Source organism: Mus musculus, chromosome 13, assembly GCF_000001635.26.
Source record: "Mus musculus strain C57BL/6J chromosome 13, GRCm38.p6 C57BL/6J".
NCBI lineage: Eukaryota > Metazoa > Chordata > Mammalia > Rodentia > Muridae > Mus > Mus musculus.
The window spans coordinates 46,498,404-46,518,174 of record NC_000079.6 but is presented as its reverse complement, the minus strand read 5'-3'; the positions used below and the strand labels follow the sequence as shown (position 1 = coordinate 46,518,174).

At 45.3% G+C, this 19,771-nt stretch overlaps 1 protein-coding gene and 1 long non-coding RNA gene across 3 annotated transcripts in view; one reads left to right on the top strand and one right to left on the bottom strand.

The window, feature by feature from the left end:
* Window positions 1-16,272, bottom strand: part of Cap2 (CAP, adenylate cyclase-associated protein, 2 (yeast)) — a 148,379-nt gene extending 132,107 nt beyond the window's left edge. The window contains exon 1 of one of the 2 annotated variants that reach the window (NM_026056.4): window positions 15,964-16,272. Coding sequence is in view for 1 of the 2 variants with exons in the window: in XM_006516946.2 (XP_006517009.1) it covers window positions 15,210-15,298 (89 nt within the window). In the remaining variant the exon portion in view is untranslated. Of the gene's footprint in view, window positions 1-15,209; window positions 15,301-15,963 lie in introns of those variants that run through there. The other variant, XM_006516946.2, reaches the window with a different exon arrangement.
* On the top strand, window positions 16,225-19,078 carry LOC115488182. The gene is made up of 2 exons (XR_003950691.1): window positions 16,225-16,310; window positions 17,442-19,078. It is a non-coding gene; the product is annotated as an uncharacterized LOC115488182 (long non-coding RNA).
* The last annotated feature ends 693 nt before the right edge of the window (window positions 19,079-19,771 follow it).

Sequence of the window (19,771 nt, the reverse complement as noted above, 5' to 3'; positions counted from 1 at the left end):
GGGCCAGGCTGATACCTGGGATTCACTGGCTAAATAGTCCTATGTGGAAAGTTCCAGGCCAATGAGAGACTTTGTCTCAACAACAACAACAACAAAATTAGTGTGTGACATCTGAGGAATGGCACCAGAGATTGTCCCCTGACATCCAAATGTTCCTGCACAAGTGTGTATCTAGACACAGGAACACACACACACACACACACACACACAGAGGAACACACACACACACACACAGAGAGAGGAACACACACACACAGGAACACACAGAGGAACTCACACATAGACATAATCACACGTAGGACCACACACAGACATACATACACACACACACACAGGAACACACACACAGGAGCACACACAAACATACACACACATACACATAGGAACACACACACAGGAACACACACAAACACACAGCACAAAGAATTCAAGCAAGGATAATCTTGGATAAGAACCCTCCATCTTCCCCACAGTTCACCCAAACCTTCTCCTGCTCAGTGGAGGAGAGCCTGCTGAGCCTTCTCCTCACTAATTCCCCCCGTGCTAAGGACAGCTGTCACAGTTGCTCTGAACACTGGTACCCCACAGCAACATGCAAATGGTGTGAGCCCAGAATAACAGCCTATGTGTCCAGTTCACTTCCTTAGCATCTGTAAGACACCCTGTCCAGTGAACACAGTCCTTATGCTGTCTTTCCCCTTGGCACATGTCCACCCTGCCTCCCAAGGGCCTGGGAAGCATGCTTTGCCCGAGCTGAAGCTGAGCTCATTTTCCTCCATCCCACGGAGTCCAGCACGGTGCCATACACCTAGAGAAGTCTATAAATATTTTTGATTGACTAATGAATTGGCTTCCACTCACTGCTCTGTGCTTGCTGCCTACTCTCTGGCACCATCCCACATCAGGCTGTAGGCCAGATTTTTCACAGGAGAAATTTCCATTTAAAAGTGGGTGCTAGATTAGTCTTTCCTGTGTGGAACCACAGTGGCTTCCATGAAGAAACACGTATGTTTGCTCTCACCGAAGGCAAGCCCTGCATCTTCCATGGCTCTTTTTTTCCCCTTTAGGGTATCAACAACAACAACAACAGCAACAAAATACATATATTTCATGTTGTTCAAAGAGTTTTGTAAAATTGTCACAGCAAGTTCATAAAAAGAGTAAAGAAGAAAGTGACTTTGGTAGTGTTTTCGTGTTCATAGAAGAGAGTGAGGTCTTTAGGGTCTCCTGAAAGCCAGTTCAATGTTCCTATTCCTAGGTCAAAGATGGAGAAGCAACCGTGGTGAGTCTTTAGTGATTCTCTCTCACACACACACCCTGTGTGTGTATGTGTGTGTGAATGACCAGGTGTGTGTGTGTGTGTATGACCAGGGGTGTGTGTGTGTGTGTGTGTGTGTGTGTGTGTGTGTGTGTGTGTGTATGTGTATATGACTAGGTGTGTGTGTGTGTATGTGTGTGTGTATAATCAGGTATGTAGGTGTGTGTGTGTGTGTGTATGACCAGGTGTGTGTGTGTGTCTATGTGTGTGTGTATAATCAGGTGTGTAGGTGTGTATGTGTGTGTGTGAATGTGGGAGCCAGGGGTCAACCTCAGGTGCCACTCCTCAGGAAATGTACCCCTGACACCTTTGGGCGTGTTGCATGTGTGTGTGTGTGGTTGTGAACACTGGTCGTTTAGGAAGGCAGAGGAAGTGGCCGGGTGGCCTGCTCTATCGCTCTTATTCCCTTGAGACAGGTTATCTCATTGAAGCTGGGGCTAGGCTGGAAGCCAGCAAGTTGCAGGAATGCCTGTCTCCGCCCTCCCCAGTGCTGAGGCTATAGATGTGCACGGCCACGCCCATCTTTCAACACCAGTGCTTGGGATTTGAAGAAAGTCCTTGAAGTGTGCACAGCAAGCACTCTGGCTCAACAAGCCACTCTCACAGCCTCCACACTAAATTTTTGAGACAGGGTCTCTAGCTGTAGCTCATGGGTCCCATCTGCCTTCACCTCCCCAGCACCGGGGTAGATTACGAACACGTGCCACCCAGCCCAGCTCTTCCTCCTGGGATCTGAGAATTGAAGTTGGGGCTTACACCTGCACAGCAAGCACCTTACAGGCTGTGTCCTCTCCCCAGCCCCTTGGTGATTCCTCGAAGCACATTCAAACCCATGGATTTCTGTGCTCACGAACCTAAGATTAAACAGGAAATAGACACAAAGCCGTAGGAAGATGAAGACTTCCTCTGCATATATAAAATCCCACTTGACTAGTTTCTCTACAAGTATACCAAAATTTAAAAACAGCTGGTCAACCATCAGGCCATTCTGTCTTAGCTTAATTCTCTTAGGCAAGGGTGCATTAACACATTTCTTTCCTTCCAATCACCGAGGGACGTAATCTTGTGATTCATTGTTAATTCGTCGTTGGTTGTATTTACTCATTCATGCTTGATGGGCCCATTAAACACGTTAGCTTGGTTTGGTTTGTTTCCAGTCCCCTGCTAGGCACTGTGGTCATATCCAGAAAGCCAAGTCTGAAATATTTTCTGTGGTGAGCAGTATTAAGAGGGGACAAAAGTCATGTTCGGGAAGGCAGGGGTCACCAAGAGACGACGGTCATGCTAGCAAGGAGCTCGCTCACCTTTGCATTTTTCCCTTCCTCGTCTATGGAGTGTCTGGAAACTGCTTTTCACCAAACAGCAAACGTCAGTCACCACTTAGCCTGGGTCTCAAATGTCATGTAAAAATTTACATAGGAGGCTTGGTTCCCCAGCCCACAGTCCGACTGGGAGGTGGAAATTTCAAGAGGCGGGGCTGAGTGGAAGGAAGTTGAAGGGATACGGGTCACCACCCGTTCTTGTCTCTTTTCTTGTTGGTATCTACCACTTGTTCCTGCATTGAGCATCATTTTATCACATTCTGGAAGCAGGAGAGTCAAATGATCACATGATCCAAAACAAGCCTTTCTTCTTAAAAGCCACAGGCATTTTAAGACAGTGACGTAAAACTGACGCACAATGACGTAAAGCTAACGCACAAAGCTGCCCTTTTCTGTCTTCAAAGAAGTTTCAGGTGTTATAAGCAAAATAACAAAGATTAGAGAGTTATGTGAGTGGGGGAGAGGGCACTCTAAAGCTTTTATAAAACTATAGAAAAGATTCCTGAGATCTTGAGTAACCTAGGAATCCATCTGCTGCCTCTGCTAAGGTCCCATTGGTGAGGGAGAGGTAGACTTTTCAGTGAGACTTTTCCAATGCTACACCTGTCTCCTATAGTATCCCCTCAAGGTCTAGAGAGATTCCCCCACCCCCAGCACCACGGAGATAGCTCGGCCCTATTTGGGTGCGAGTCATCCTATTCTCCATCCTTCTTGTACTGCTGCTGCCATGCTCCGAGGGTCCTGTCCTGGCACCGCTGGTCTCATCTCCCAACCAAGTCTCCCAGGGCCCTTTATCCCCCTTAGGGTACGGACTTCCTGTTTTCACCACCAATGCTGAGCAGAGCACAGGAAGGCAGGGCACCTACGGAGATTATCTCGCCAGTTCACATTTCTTCCTTGAGACAGGTTCAGTCCCCCAAACCAACGCCCATTGGCTTTACAAAGTAAGCCATTCTTTGAACTGGGACCTCTGGCTCTAAGACGCTAAGTTCTGTCATGTGATATTGAGTGGGGTTGGGGGTGGGGGAAGCATCACAGGGGTCAGAGAATCCTTGAGATATGGCCACTTCAGCGGCAACCCACCTACCTATGGGAATCTGGTGGACAATTAACTTGAGTCTCAATTTCCCAATTTCCAGTGAACGAATCTAACTCTTCACCACTCACTGCCTGAGAACATGGCATGGGAATGCATTTTGAGCTGTCTTCTGCACTGGCAATTACGTTCATCTCACTGCTCTGTCCTGAGGATAGCCCAGACTTGGGAAACTATACTGCAGCAGGATGAACGGATAAAACTTCCAAGAGAAATCCAGTATTTCTGGCAGAAGAACAAGAGATTACAGGGAAGAGCCACATAGAGTAGAGAGATGAAGGGAATACCCTGATTCTGGAACATTCCAGCCTCTCCCTTGAGTTGTATATGTGTGGGGCAAACCCAAAGACCCTGAGTACTGAACTATTACCAACCTCTGTCAGAGTCCAAGACTAACTCCCAAATAGTGCACACATGGGATACAGGGATTTGAAACTAGAAGTAATGTTAGGACCACGACACACTGCATGCAACACAGAACTAAGCTGGTTGGCTGGTGGCGCCAAGCAAAACCAATGAGGCAGCATTTTCCAAGGGACCCAGGGTCTCACAAAGCAAAGCCCAAATGTCCAAGATTCAAATCAAAACAGTTTGGCATGCAAAGGACTAGAGAAACACAACCAGCCCTGAGAAAGGACAACCTGCAAATGTCCACCAGCCATGAGTGACAGAGGTGACACAGACATTGGAATTCCCAGAGACCTTTGTAGAAGCTGCTTTAACTGTGCTTGAGATGAAGCTAATATCCCTGAAATAGCTGGAAACCAGGAGTTCTTAATAGAGTAATGAGAACTAAAAGGAAAATCTAGAACTATAAACATACACACACACACACACACACACAAACCTACAATAACAAAAGACAGAAGTCCATTGGGTAAGCTTCAAGGCAGGATGGAGATGGCTGAGGAAGGTACCTTTAACTTGAAGATACAGATCCTGTTTAATCTGAAGAACAGAAGGAACAAAACATGGAGTTTGAGAGGTCTGTTGGATGACACTAAGGGTCTAATACTAGTGTTAATGGAACCCCATGAGAGGAGAAAGAGGCTGAAGTAGAAAGCCTAGTTTTTGAAACAATAGCATCCAGGCCTGGTGGCTCACACATGTAATTATAGAGTTGGAAGGCAAGCTGAAGCAGGAGGATAGCCATTATTATGAGGCTACTTTAGATTACATAGTGAGTTCCAACCCAGCCTGGACTGCAGAGTCTCAAGAGGGAAAAAAAAAAAGAAGAAGAAAGAAAAGAGGAGAAAGATACAATCACTAAATATATCACAAAGTTAGAATGAGAGACATAAATTTATAGTTACACACACACACACACACACACACAGGAGTCCCTCCAGAGATAAGAAAAATAAAGATAAGTGAGAATAAACAATTGCAGAGGGAGTAAAGGTAGGAGGGAAGGAAGGAAGGAAGAAAAGAAGGAAGGAAGGAAGGAAGGAAAGAAGGAAGGAAGGAAGGAAGGAAGGAAGAAAAGGAAGGAAGGAAGAAGGAAGGAAGGAAGGAAAGAAGGAAGAAAAGAAGGAAGGAAGGAAGAAAAGAAGGAAGGAAGGAAGGAAGAAAAGAAGGAAGGAAGGAAGGAAGGAAGAAAAGAAGGAAGGAAGGAAGGAAGAAGAGAAGGAAGGAAGGAAGGAAGAAAAGAAGGAAGGAAGGAAGAAGAGAAGGAAGGAAGGAAGGAAGGAAGAAAAGAAGGAAGGAAGGAAGGAAGAAAAGAAGGAAGGAAGGAAGGAAGGAAGGAAGGAAGGGTGGGTGGGTGACTATGATAACCTCTCTTTGAGAGGCGTAAGAAGCACCAAGACTGTCAGTTGTTACACATCTCCCTTAAATCAGCGGTTCAAGGAGTTAATCAGCACAAGGTCCAGCCACAGTGAAAAGTGTTCTCATAGTAACACAGCTGACGGAACCACTATTAATGAACAACACATGAACAAGCTCCTCTCCAGCCGTCACAAACTTCCATTTGTGACCACAAAACTTCATCTTTCTCCTCAAACTTAGGTTTCAGTTCTGTTTGTCCTACCGGGGATTCTTTACATTTTATATATGTTCTGTTTTAATGTCTCCTACTGGGTACCCAACCATGATTTGCTGTATCAAAAATAATGGCATGAAGAAAGGAGAGATGGCTTAGTGGTTCAGAGCACTGGATGCTCTTCTGGAGGACCGGGGTTCGAGTCCCAGCACCACATAGCAGCTCACAAACATTTGCAACTCCAATCCCAGAGGATCTACTGCTCTCTTCTGGCCTCTCTGGACACTGCATGCAGATGGAGCAGGCAAAATACCCACACACGTAAAGTGAAATAATAATATTTAAAAAAGCTATGTAAGCTTAAATGCTTACTAAATGGTCAAATTATTTTTAAAAACTTCTTCTGACATCATTGTTGCTATTTGTGTGATATCATTGTCCCTAGTATGTGATATCACTGTTGCTGTTATATGACATCATTGTCCCTAGTATGTGATATCACTGTTGCTATTATATGACATCATTGTTCCTAGTATGTGACATCATTGTTGCTATTATATGACATCATTGCCCCTAATATGTGACATTTTTATAATTCCTATAATCAAACTTCTCAAAAAAAAAAAAAAAACAAACCAAAACAAAACAAAACCCACAAACACTACAGATTTTGGCACATGTTTGGTAAATATAATCCAAAAGTATTTCTTTTTGGAAATCCACCTCTTTTGATCAGCTTTATTATCTAATTATTTTATGACTGTGTATAAGTACACCTATTATTAAAGTGAGGAACTCAGAGCAGCAATTTTGGTTGTTTGTTTTTCCATCAATGTAATACTTAAGTAAAGAGGTGGGAACAGATGAGAAATGCTGTTACGGAAATGTCACTCAAAACCTCCCAGGAGACAAGCAAAGCATGGCAGGGTGGTAAAACATTAAAAGGATTTGAATCATCAGTGTCAGGATAAATAGGGACGTATACATCTAGTGAGTACTGTCACTATTCTTCCTTCTGGGTTTTTTCAGCTGCTTCTTATTTTTTTTAACATTAGGTTATTTTATATCTTTGTAGATGCAGAAATCAAACTTGCAAAAGAAAAGCTAGTAGAACAATTGCAACAATATAATTATTGATTGGTTGATTATTATTGGCCAAAACCAAATCCAGCACTTTTCCCCTGGGGAGTTCCAGTGGCCTCCCCTGCCTATGGAAGATGGGAGTTTTACATTATGAAATACATACACTCTTGTATTATAAATCACATCTTTTAAGATCTGGAAGATCTTTCTGGGTATTTAATAAGCCTAGAAGTGTTCAGTATTATTTGTGTGATAGTCCCTATTCTATTCTTCTCCAATTCACCCTTTGGCATCACTGTACAACTGGCTAGGTTGAAGATTTGCATCTGTCTTACTTAACTGGTTTCCTTTTTTACACCAGCCGATCAGGTGTGCAAGCCACAGCATATTTGTGGGACACAGGACAACTTGAGGGAGTTGGTTCTCCCTTGCCACGTGGATTCCAAATGTGAAACTGAGGTCCTCAGACTTGGCGGTAAACACCTTTATTCACCAGTGAGCCACCCTGTCTACATTGTTTTTGGAGAAAGACCGAGAGCACACATGATGCATCCGAGGACCCCCATCTCAGACTGAGAATCACTCCATGTCCCCATCCATAAACCTAAGCAAACGTCCCCAAATGCAGCTCCTGTCCTCTTCCCGCCTACTAGGTTTCCACATCCCCAAACAGAAATAGTTACTAAAATGACTCAGAAATAGAACTCCTACTAAGAGGAGAAGAGGATTATGGGAAATAAGATGAGCCGGTGCAACTGTCTCCATCACAGGCCCACCAGCACGAAGATTCATCTTGGGAAAAAGTACATATGGACGATGATGAGAATTCTGATGTTTATTCTCTTAGAACACCCATGCTTGGGAGCTTAAGGAAGGTTGCTCTGCATGTGGTCCAGGTGCACAGTTTGAGGACTGCTAAAATAAGAAGCATAAAGACCAGTTTCCCTCTACAGTGTTGACATGATTTGTACTTATAAAGTCCAAACTGAAAGAAACTGAATTTCTCACTAGAGCTCCGTCAGGATGCAGGGCCTTTGGGAGGTGATTATGTTGCAAGGTGTGTGCATTGCAGGGATGGCGGGGGGCACACTCATCACCAAAGGGTGTAGGGGGATCCTCATGACCAGAGGGTAGGGGCATGCTCATGATGGATGGATATTTTTATGAGTTTGGTTTCAGTCTTGGGGGATGAAGTCTTACAAGGCTAGTCACCATGGGAGTAGGCTGTTAGGAAACCAGGCTACCTCATATGCTTAGCCACAGCTCTGACCACTTCTATATTATTCACTGACACAGCATGAAGTCCTTTCGAGCTGTGACCACCTGTTCTCAAAGTTCCCTGCAACAAGGTCTAGGAGCCAAAACAATTTCTTTTCTTCATTACTTTCTCAGCCTCAGGTATTTTGTAACAGTGGCAACAAAATGCACTAAGAAACACTTCCAAATCTACACTATCTGAGGGTCTTTCGCTTTCGCAAACCTCTTTAAACATTTTTAATTACTAAAGAAGTTTAACTAGCTCATCACTCTCTCTCCCTTTAGAAAGACAGTGGAGGAATCTGAGTCCTATTGAAGAGGTCATTCTGAAGTTAGAAAGTGAAGAGATGTCCACAGCAGAAACTCTGGGAAGCCCTCAGGTATCTGTCACTTCCCAAAGGCTCCATTCCAAATACTAGCAACTGTAGGATAAGCAACTCAGCATATGAATTTTCCAGGACAAAGACAATGGCTTCCAAACTGATGCTGCAATGGAGCCTGGTGCAGAGAAGATGCCCATTCAACTCAGTTTTGGAGCATCCGCTTGGCCTGCTCAGTGGCGACTACTGAGTGCGTCAGTCTGATGGGGTGTGGTGGCATCATCTAGAAGACAAATCTCCTGATATGTCTCTGAGGGAGTTTTCTAGATTGGGTTAACTGAGGAAGAAAGGCTCACCCTCAGTGTGCTTGGTACCACCGAGGAGGCTGGGGTCTTAGAGTGACTAAAAGAACGCCTGCTGAGCACACACATTAATCTCTCCCTGCTCCCTAGTTGTGCGAGCAGTGTGTCCATCTCTTCCCAAGATCCTGTCTTCACCACACTAGGCTGAGCCCTTAAACTGGGATCCAAGTAAAACCCTTTCTTAAGTTGTGTTATTTGGTTAATTTGTTGCAGAGGTTTACAACTACCGGAGTCTTGTGTTTGTATTTGGAAGTAGAGAAAAAAATACCACCCCCCCCAAAAAAAACCCAACCAACCAAAAAAACCAACAGCTAATTTTCTTGAAGTGGCCCAGCCTGACTGATTCTTGTTGCTAAATTGTGAAAAGGAGTTTATCTCATAAGAACCAGAGACTCTACTGTGAATAGAAACCAAACAGAAAACAAGATAGGGAATTGGGACGCCATCCCAAGTATAGATCCTTTGCAAGGAGCTCACGAAGCTGAGATAACAGCTTCTATGCAGTGGGTGTTCCCTCTTGACCTGGTGACAGCCTACCCTGTCAGTCACAGCGGAGAAAGTAAATCTCCAGTGAATCCCAGAATTTCTCTGGATTCCCACATGTTATCACACAAAGCAATGTTTTTTTTTTGTTTGTTTGTTTGTTTGTTTTTTCTCCTCATTAAAAGATAATCCCATAGTTTGCTTACAGTGTGGATTTTAAATTCTGAGCAGCTGGAGGCCGACAGGAGCCTCAATATTTCCTTGACTTATCCAGCCACCAGGCAGGGGTGAAAATTTAAAAACCAAGGCCACCCCCTCTTTCTCCACTTGTTTGAGAGGTCAGCATGAAGCCAGGACTGTTAGACAGACCTCTAGTTTGTAGCTAGCATAGCTGAACACTGTTCATAAGAAGCAAAGGCTCTTCTAGGCTCTGCAAAGCCCATGTCTCTTCTTATGCAAGGCTGAATATTAAAAGGTGTGTGTGTGTGTGTGTGTGTGTGTGTGTGTGTGTGTGTGTGTGTGTGTATAGGGGGGAAAAACCCTGTCAAATAATTTCTTAATGAAAGAAGCCATGCTTTTCCCAAGTAAGAAATCGATTTATAGAGAAAAATGTAAAGCAAGACTCCCCTAGGCATAAACCTCACACAACGAAAGGCCAGGCTCATGGGACTGCACTCACTTGGTGCACTTTATGTGCTGAGATGTCTCCTCACCACCGTTTGTGAGCCGCAGTGTTTAATGCTTCCGTACTTCAGAAAACAGGTCTTACGACTAGCCTTTAAATAGATTGAAAGTCAGGATCTTGGAACTCAGGGTATTAGCTTGGGCTGGAGGAATGAATGAGCTGAGCACACGTGTCAGTGGTACGTCACTAAAATTTATAGCACAGGGATGGCTGGGGAGATCACTTGGTTCACAAAGTGCACATCTTGGAAACATGAGAAGCCAACCCAAGCATGTCCAGAACCTATGTCAAAATCCCAAACACTTTTTATCTCAGAGTTGGCAAGACAGAGCCAGGTGGGTCCCTGAGGCCATCTGACCAGTCACCCTAGCCTAGTGGCCAGTGAGAGACCAAACAATAGAGGAATGTCTCAAACAATAGAGGAATGCTGTTTAAAAACACTATCTCAGTCTTCTGTTTGTCTTCCATATTTGCACACATATGTGAATGTTGGGGGTTAGTCTGGTGCTGTGTATACAAATGCTAACTTCTGAACCCCAAGATCTGGTTGCCTCCAGACAAGCAAATTCCCACATATATTGGCCTTTGTTGAGTAAACCTTGCTCTCCTATTTGAAGCTATTTGCTGGATAAAAGTGGCTACAGCCAATTACTAGGGAGAATAGAGTAGACGGGACTTTGGTTATTGGGCTAGGAGTCATAGGTGGGGACCACAAGAAGGAGAGAGAGGAGGAAGAAGAATGAAGAAGACAGAGAGAACAGGAGGTTTCCATTAGACACAATGGACCAGGAGCATGTGGCCAAGTGAAATGGCCCCAAGGACAGACTGACAGAGCAAAAATAACCCGGATGAAACTCAGACTGCAAGTACTTGGAGCTCAGCTGGGAAGTAGCCAGTCTAGCATTGGAAAAATAGATTAGGGGTAATTCACCCAGGACTTGTGCTAAAGCTGAATAAATAAATCTTAGTCCCATTCATTCATTTGGAAGCTAGCTGGGGATAGAGATAAATATTTTACACTACATTTGAACATGTACCTCTTATACACATGCACACACACACACTCACACACACGTATACTGTCACTCTTAAGACACATGGAAACGGTCTCCAAAACAGCATTCTTGGTAAAGGGAAACCATGGGAAACAGCCTGTGGACTGGAGAAAGACCATAGGGATTTAAAAACATTTGTCAAAGATCCTAATGTGACTTCATGTGACAATACAGGTTGTTCTTAAAGTTGTAATGGTGAGTTTTAAGAAAAGGAGATTTAGTGGGCTATGGCAGGCAGCACATACCTGCAAAGCCAGTACCTGAGAGACAGAGGCAGGAGGACCACAAGTTCGAGGCCAGTCTCAACTGCATAGGGAGTGCAAGGCTACCCTAGGGTACGTGAGATGCTGTCTCAAAACCAAACAAACAAGAACAAAACAACCAGCCAACCAATGAACAAACAAAAAGCGATGCAGAAGAAAAATATGAGACTATGTATAAAGACTCAAAAGATCTATACAAGAGTTGTTTAGGATCTCATGCATGCTGTAAAATTATTTTATGCTTAGATCAGGCGATGATTAACCCAAAATTCAAGGTTGTGGGGGAAACTGGGTAGCAAACTAGGACAGAGAATGAGCTAGAGCAACTCAGCTATTTGATAGCACTTATAGATGTGTGCAACTATCACCAATCTTAGAACCTTTCATCAGCTCATAAAGAATTCAGGGGCCGTGGAGGAAAAACCTGTTAGGAACAAATATCCCTGGGGTTGTCGGAGCTGCTGTGAAACAGAGTCCTCTGGAGGTGACAAGATGGCTCTACTCATGTCCTCCTAGCAGCCGTGGATGTAGAACAAGTTCAAAGCAGTCTTCATTCTAGCATGGTGGGGGCTGGGCACTCAGGAGCCCCTATTCCTCACTGAGAAGCCATTGACAGTGGATGGCTCCGAGGGGGAGGGAAAGAAAGTCGGTTTCCTTAAGACAGGAATGAAAGGTGAATGTGGTAAAAAAAATACTTTGTAAACATATATGAAAAATTTTAAAAGTAATAAAAATATTGTATTTAAAAATACACTAAAAGCCGGTGGTGATGGCCCACAGTTTTTATCCCAGCATGGGAGGCAGAGGTAGGTGGGTCTCTGAGTACAAGGCTAGCCTGGTCTACAGAGCAAGTTCTGGGACAGCCAGGGCTACACAGAGAAACCTTGTTTCAAAGAAACTAATCAAGTAGAAGAAAGACACTCCAGAGTCTTTTCGCAGCCCCCCTGCCCCATCCTAGCCAATAATAACTGATCTGTTCATAAAGATTTCTTAGAAACAGTGCTCCAGGAGTGGTTTCCTGCATTATGTGGTCTTTTTCATTACGTGGCTTCTTTCACTTAGCAGGATGCTCTCAAGGTTCATAGTATGGCACCCCTTTCTGTAGACACACCTATGTGCACACAGAGGTCAGAGGTCAATGTCAGATGTCTTCCTCAGTCACTCTCCTGTATCTGCTTCCCCACTGCTGGGAACCCATGCACAAGCCACTGCACAGGGTTTGTAGGTGGGTGCTGAGGCTCAGACTCAGGTTTTCATGACTGAGCCACAAGCACTGAGCCAGCTCTGCCTTCCTTTTTAATAATACACCATTGCACAGATGGACCACATTTTCCTACCCATCAGTAGATGGGTTTCCTCCCCTACCTCCCTAGTGTTTCCATCTCTTAGCTGTTAGCATTGTTAGCACCAGCGAGGCTCGGTGTATATAGTTTTTATGGTCCCTCTTTAAATTTCATTTTTGGAGGCAGGACTGAGATTTGAACCCCAGGCCTTGTGCACGGTGCACAAATGCTCTTCCGATGAGCTACACTGCCAGTCCCGTGGATAGGTGTCTTTTTGCCATGGTTGTCTTCACCTTTCTCTTGAATGTAGACTTAAACAGTGGAATTGCGAGGTCACTGAAGGAACCGGGATTTTTTCAAATTAAACACATCATTTTATATCCCCATCGGCAGCGTTTGAGGGCTGCAATTCCTCCACATGCTCACCAGCACTTGGGATGATCTGATTTTTTAATTACAGTCACACTAGTCAGTCTGGCATGAGATCTCACTGTGGTTTTGATTTGCAATTACCTGATGGAATAAGGATGTCGGGCATTAGCCAGGCAGTGGTGGCACACGCCTTTAATCCCAGCACTTGGGAGGCAGCCTGGTCTACACAGAGAAACCCTGTCTTGAAAAACAAAAAACAAAAAAGCAAAAAAGGATGTTGGGCATTTTTTTTTTTTTTTTGAGACAGGGTTTCTCTGCCCTGGCTGTCCTAGAACTCACTTTGTAGACCAAGGTGGCCTCGAACTCAGAAATCCGCCTGCCTCTGCCTCCCGAGTGCTGGGATTAAAGGTGTGCGCCACCACGCCCAGCATGGCATTTTTTCTTTTCCACAGCTTTAATGGCCATTCATCTGTCCTCCTTGGCACACTTTGATATTAGACCATCTTTTATTAACAAATTAGAAAGGCTGTTTATATATTGTGGACCTGAATCTCTTATCATATATTTGATCTTATGTATATACATGTGTGTGTGTGTGTGTGTGTGTGTGTATACACATTATATTTTGAGAGTTACCTATTTACAACTCTTTTGTTCTCATGCCCGCATCTACACTTGGCAGTAAGTTCATGGTCGCTCCCTTAAATCTGATGCTCATAACTTATCTAGGCTCAGCATATTCTGATGTATAATACAAAATTGATGAATCAAGACTAAAACTAAACCTTGGGATAAAGATATATGTTAGGAGATATTCAAAAGGAAATAAAACACCACTGTGTCAAAAGTAAGTTAATGTTGTTCTTGTGAGTATTTAATTTCTGGGCATAATTCAAGCAGTTGGAGAATCTAGCCGTCTGAGACTCTAGCCCAAGGTGGGAAGATGCTCTCTACTTTCAGGAGGAAAAAAAAAATCAAACAAACAAACCCCTAAACTACTTCTCTTCTGTTTCCTTCAACCTTCTTCCTGTAAACTAAGTGTGTATGTGCACATATGCCTGTGTTTGTATGTGTATGTGTGTGCTTGTATGCATGTATGTGTTTGTGGTGTGTGTATGTCTGTATGGTGTGTGAGTGGATATGCTCGCATGTATGTGAGTGCAAGTGTGTGTGTGAGTGTGTGTGATAGAGGAGAAAAATTGCTACTGGTGAAAATCAACTAAATTTCAAATTTCATATCTGTTAACACAATGAAACTCGCCGGTACAGTCCTCTCCATATTCTCCTCGTCCTCGTTCGATTTACAATAGCCAAGCTGAGTAGTTACTAAGTCGACCTTGAGGGCTGCAGAGCCCCTATTTACCATCTAGCTCTTTAGCCAGGAAGTTAGGGAACCCCACACTCCCGTCATTCCAACAAGCTAAACAATGTCTTGTGGAAAACCCCACTTCCGGCTTGCAGAACTGGTTGGTCACTATCATTTCTCACAGTCAGCTTCTTTTTTTTCCTCTTTGTCTTTGAGTCTCACTTGAGCCTAACTTTATTAAGGATTTTCAGATTCGAGGATCCGTGGAGAAATAAGTCTTTTCTTAAGAAAAAAAAAAAAAAGGTACAGTCTTGTCAAGATACCGTGCTCTGACTGCAAGTGATCGAATTAATTCTTTCCACCAGCTTTCTGTACCAGCTTTCAGTCCCTAACCACGCAGAACCACCCCGAACCCCTCCCTGCCCTCAGCAGGCTTGTATTCTAACAAAACCCCAGCAAATCGAAGTCACTCCAAAGGTGAGACAGACACCACTGTTACTTTCCACAAAGTGGTCCCAGCTACGTCAGCAAGACTTCTGAGACACCTTCGTTAGGTGTGGCAGTGCCTACCAGTAATCCAGCACTCAGAAGCCGGAAGCAGGAGGATTGTGAGTTTGAAGTCAACCTGGGCTAATGGCGAGTTCCTGGCTAGTCTGGGTACAGAGTAAGTCCGCCTCTCGGAAGCAGAGGAGCACACCTGTAATCTCAGCTCGGAAGCAGAATGATTGCTAACAGTTTGAGGTCAGCCTGGGGTTCCATGGCAAAGCTCTGTCTACCAACAAACCAAGCAGCCAAACGAACAGGCAGTGCTCTCTCTGCAAGCAATTCTGATAAACTCCCCCCCCCCTTTTTTTCTTTTTTCTTTTTCTTTTTCTTTTTCTTTTTTTTTTTTTTTTCCGTTTGTTTCTGCCTTCTCCTGATTACTCAGGCCAAGACGCAAGTCTTGGCTGTACAAAGTTCACCTCCACTTGGTAAACTTTTTAGACCTAATTCTAAATACAAGTCCTAAAAGCACAAACTCACATAAAGAACGCCTGGATTCCGACATGACTTAATGCACAGCCTCTGTGGTGTTGATGAGAATAAATAGTCTCATGTGCATGGCGGGCCATCCGCCTAAAGATGACGACAAGATTGCTGATGTCACAAACAACCCCCTATGGGACAGTCAGAGAGCTGCTGAGGGGTACCATTTTCAGAGCGGTCCCTTCAAAGCATCAGTTGCGTGTGCATTTTTTAGAAGTGACTCATGGCCTCAAGTCAGATTCTGCAGAGAAGCCAGGTCCCTTCCTTTCCTTCCAGCACCTTCGGATTGAGGTGGCACTGGCGAGGTCTAATTCAATGACACCCACCCGGGAACCCTCAGAAAGCTCAAAGCAGAGCAGTGGAGACCCCTTGAAGTTAGACCGGCCTAGGGTGCGGTGGTTGTCGGCGGGCAGGCCATAGGTGGCCCTCCAGCCCGAAACTCGCGGTCCTCAGCGCCAGGCGAGCAGCTGGAGCGCTGGGCTGAGCTGACCCAGATGAGGACTGCCCCAGTGTCAGATCCCCGCATCACAGATCCTCACATCTCCGGTCCTCACTTCCCTTGTCCTCACATCTGGGTGGCCTCAGATCCCTGAGTCTGCTTCGCCTTTCTTCCCCGCGCCCTGGCCATCTCCCACCCTACCAGGGGCGCGCAACTTGAGAGCGCCGGCCTTGGGTGCCGGGTGTCCAGGCAAGCCCCCCATTCTCCTCGCCGCCCCCCCCCCCCCCGTCCCCCTCCGCGTTCCAGCCTGACCTGCTGTAGAGCTCAGGTCCTGGCTTCGGTGATGCAAAGCCGGCTCCGGCCACTTGCGCCCTCCTCCCGCAGGCCCGGTGCTGCCTCCGCCTCCCCCCTGCACGGGAGCCCGAGTCGGTCACGCTGCTCTCGGGGAGAGTCGCCCGCAGCTTCCGGCAGCTCCAAATACAGACGGGCGCGGGAGGGGCCGGGAGCACCCAGCCGAGGGCGGGGGTGGCAAGGAAGGGAGCAGAGAGGAGACACAGATGGGCCGTGGGAGAAGAGAGATAGGAGGGCAGAGGCGATCGCCGGTGCAAGCAGGAAATGCCTTCGCCTCCTCCTGCGGGTTTGCAAAGAGCTCTGAAAAGGTCTGGCGGTCCCTGAAGGGGGTTGGGGGTGGGTAGGGCTGCATAGTGACCCGCACAAAGAGAGGGAGAATGGAGCACCTCGAATATCCTCCAACTCAAAGAAAAGGATAAAGGAGAGCAAATGCATGTATCTCTTCAGATAGATTGTAGATCTGGGGCAAGTAACTTATATACAGAAACTTTAAAAAGTCATCTGATTATTTAGAAACGAGTAGAATCCTTGGCCGGCCTACTCCAGCAACTGTTTTACTTGTAGACACTGCCCCTTATTTTATATATGTATGGTCTATGCTGACGAAACTGGAAGCGTTTCTCTCTGGTTAGCATAATTAGACAGAGAGGATCGATTTTCGATTTTCATCTGAGTCTGGAATACTGGACACAAAGCTCTTCACTGAATGAATGATTGTCAAGGGGAAAAGCTGCAGACGAAGGGAGGGGGAGAGAGAAATGTAATAGCTTATGTTCTTTTGTTTAAAATTTGAGAAAGTGTCTCCCTACAAAGCCCTAGCTGCCCTGGGACTTGCTGTAGAACAGGTTGTTCTTGAACTCACAGACATCCTCCTGCCTCTGCTTCCAGAGTGCTGGGATTAATGGACAGATCCACTATGCCTGGCCCTACAGATATTCAAAAAGCAAACTCTCAAAATTGTGTAGTAAAGGGGATTCTGGTAAAGCCAATGTTCCCTGTTGTCTTAGGGTTTTATTGCAGAGAACAGACACCATGACCACAGCAACTCTTTTTTTTTTCTTTTTCTTTTTCTTTTTCTTTTTCTTTTTCTTTTTCTTTTTCTTTTTCTCTTTCTTTTTCTTTTTCTTTTCTTTCGTTTTTTTTTTTTCCCTTCGATACAGGGTTTCTCTGTGTAGCCCTGGCTGTCCTGGAACTCACTCTGCAGACCAGGCTGGCCTCGAACTCAGAAATCCACCTGCCTCTGCCTCCCAAGTGCTGGGATTAAAGGCGTGTGCCACCACGGCCCAGCGACCACAGCAACTCTTATAAAATAAAATATTTAGTTGGGGTTGGGTATTAGTCAGAAGTTCAGTCCATTATCATCATAGCATGAAGCCTGTGGCACGCAGGTAGACATGGTGCTGGAGAAGCAGCTGAAAGTTCTACATCTTGATCTCCAGACAGCAAGAGGAGACTGCATACCACACTGGATATAGCCTGAGCATATAACACCTGAAAGCCAACCTCCACAGTGACTCCATCAGCAAGGCCACACCCACTCTAAGAAAGCCACACCTCCTAATCATGCCACTCCCTTATGGGCCTAATGGAGCCAGTTACATACAAACTACCACAACTGTCGATGTTAAAAATCACATTTAACTCAGCTCTTGGTGTTGTCAAAAGCCCACAACTGTGGAGCCATGCCTAGCAGGCACCTCTTGACTCTCTTTTGTCTGGAGTAAATGGAGACCTGCTTATTATTTGTGCTGACACATGTGCTTTGAATGAACACATATACTGGGCTTTTGAGACAAGGATACAGGCCAGGCTGGCGTAAAACTCTAAGTCCCTAAACTCACAGCAATCCTTCTGCTTCCACCTCCTAAATGCTGAGACTACAGGCATGCATCATACCTTCGATGCACCAGCGTCCACAGTTATCCACAACTTAATCCAACACTTCTTGCTACTTAACCCAGCTGTCCTTCTGTGTCTGGGGAACGGGTCCCAGGGCCTGCTGCAGATATCAAGATATGAAGATGTGTAAGACTGCTCTATAAAAGGCCATGGCATGTGTGGTCACAAACTTCTGCAACCTTCTTGCACTCTGATCGCATCCAGATGGCTTTACAGTTTTTACAATATTACATATTGGGATATGTTATAAATGCCATGTAAATGGTGCATTGCAATGTCTTGTTTGTGTGTGGTGGTCAAAGAGAAGAACGAATGAAGCATGTTCAGTGTGTTCAGCCCTATTCTAACGTCTGTTCTTCTTTACATAGGACAAAAGTTTTGAATGAACTTTTTTTCTGTGAATCTCAACGTAGTAGCTGACTCCAGCACCTTGAAACTCAGCCTGGAGGAGGGAAGATGTCTCAGTTGGCAAAGTGCTAACCTTGCAAGCTTGGTGAACCAAGCATGCTCTTCAGACCCCATATACAATGTGCACACTTCTAATATGGTTCTAATCCCAGGGCTGGGAAGGCAGAGACATGCAGATCCCTGGAGTCTGCTGGCCCACCAGACTAGCCTACTTGTACAACCTCGGACCAGTGAGAGATGCCTTGTCTCAGAGCATGAATAGCTCCTGAGGAACAAAGCTCATGGGTGTCCTCTGACCTCCATAGCAACCATATGCACAAACATCTGCTCTCTCTCTCTCTCTCTCTCTCTCTCTCTCTCTCTCTCTCTCTCTCTCACACACACACACACACACACACACACACACACACACACACACACATCTAGGCTTCTGTAGTTTCTAGGGTCTCCTGAGGTCTTGTCTTAGTCTTCTGTGTGCTGTAAAGGAGCGCCTGAAACCGGGTGCTTTGACAACATGCCCATTTGATGGTTTATAAACGATAGAAATGTATTTCTTGTGGTTCTGGAGGTGGGGGACTGTAAGACCCAGCAGACTAGTATTTGGCTTCCAGGCTGGCAGGCACCCTTGCTCACATAGTGGAGAGCAGATAGGGCAGGCAAAAAGGGGATAGATAAATGGTGTGCCCTCTCATGGTTGAGGAGCAAAAGAGATGAGTGTTCCTCATAGACTGTTATTGTTGTTGTTTTTAATAAAAATGTTACTACTAGATTTATTTATTTATTTTGTGCGGTATGTACTTGCATGCATGTGTCATAGCACATATATGGAGGTCAGAAGACAACTGTAGGAGGTTTTTTTTTTTTTTAATTCATCACACGGGGCCTAGGGATAGAGAGGGTGACAGATTCAGCACCAAGCACCTTTGTGTATTGAGCTACACACCTCCTGCCAATCTCTTTGTGAGAGCACTGATCCCAGCCCAGAGGGCCAAGGCACTCAGGATTCCCCCTCTTCAATGTCTCTGATGCTTTAATAGTCTGGCCTCTGGTATTTTGGAAGGTATGAGCATTTGACTCTGGCGGGTTACGTGTGTAGGGCTGGTTTGTAGGTTGCTAACCACTGTTGAACTTGCTTGGTGAGAATTTCTCCCCTCCTAGGGGTGTGTTAAATGGAGAGCAAGTGAGTCTTTTTAAATACTCTCAGCTAAGGAGCAGTCGTGATGGCCCATGGAGACAGAGAGGGCCCCTGGATTCCAGAGTGTTCCTTCAGAAGAATCTATTCTAGGTGACCAGGTCTCTCTGTGATTCCTGTCCCATCTTCATGGCTACTAAGACCACTGAGACTGGACCACTGGCCATAAGTGTTTGATCACAATCTCTTTTGCTTCACTGGCAGGGGCTCTCCCTGGCAAATAAAAACATGCAACGAACACGGTGTTCTTCCCCATGGCTTTTCCTGGTC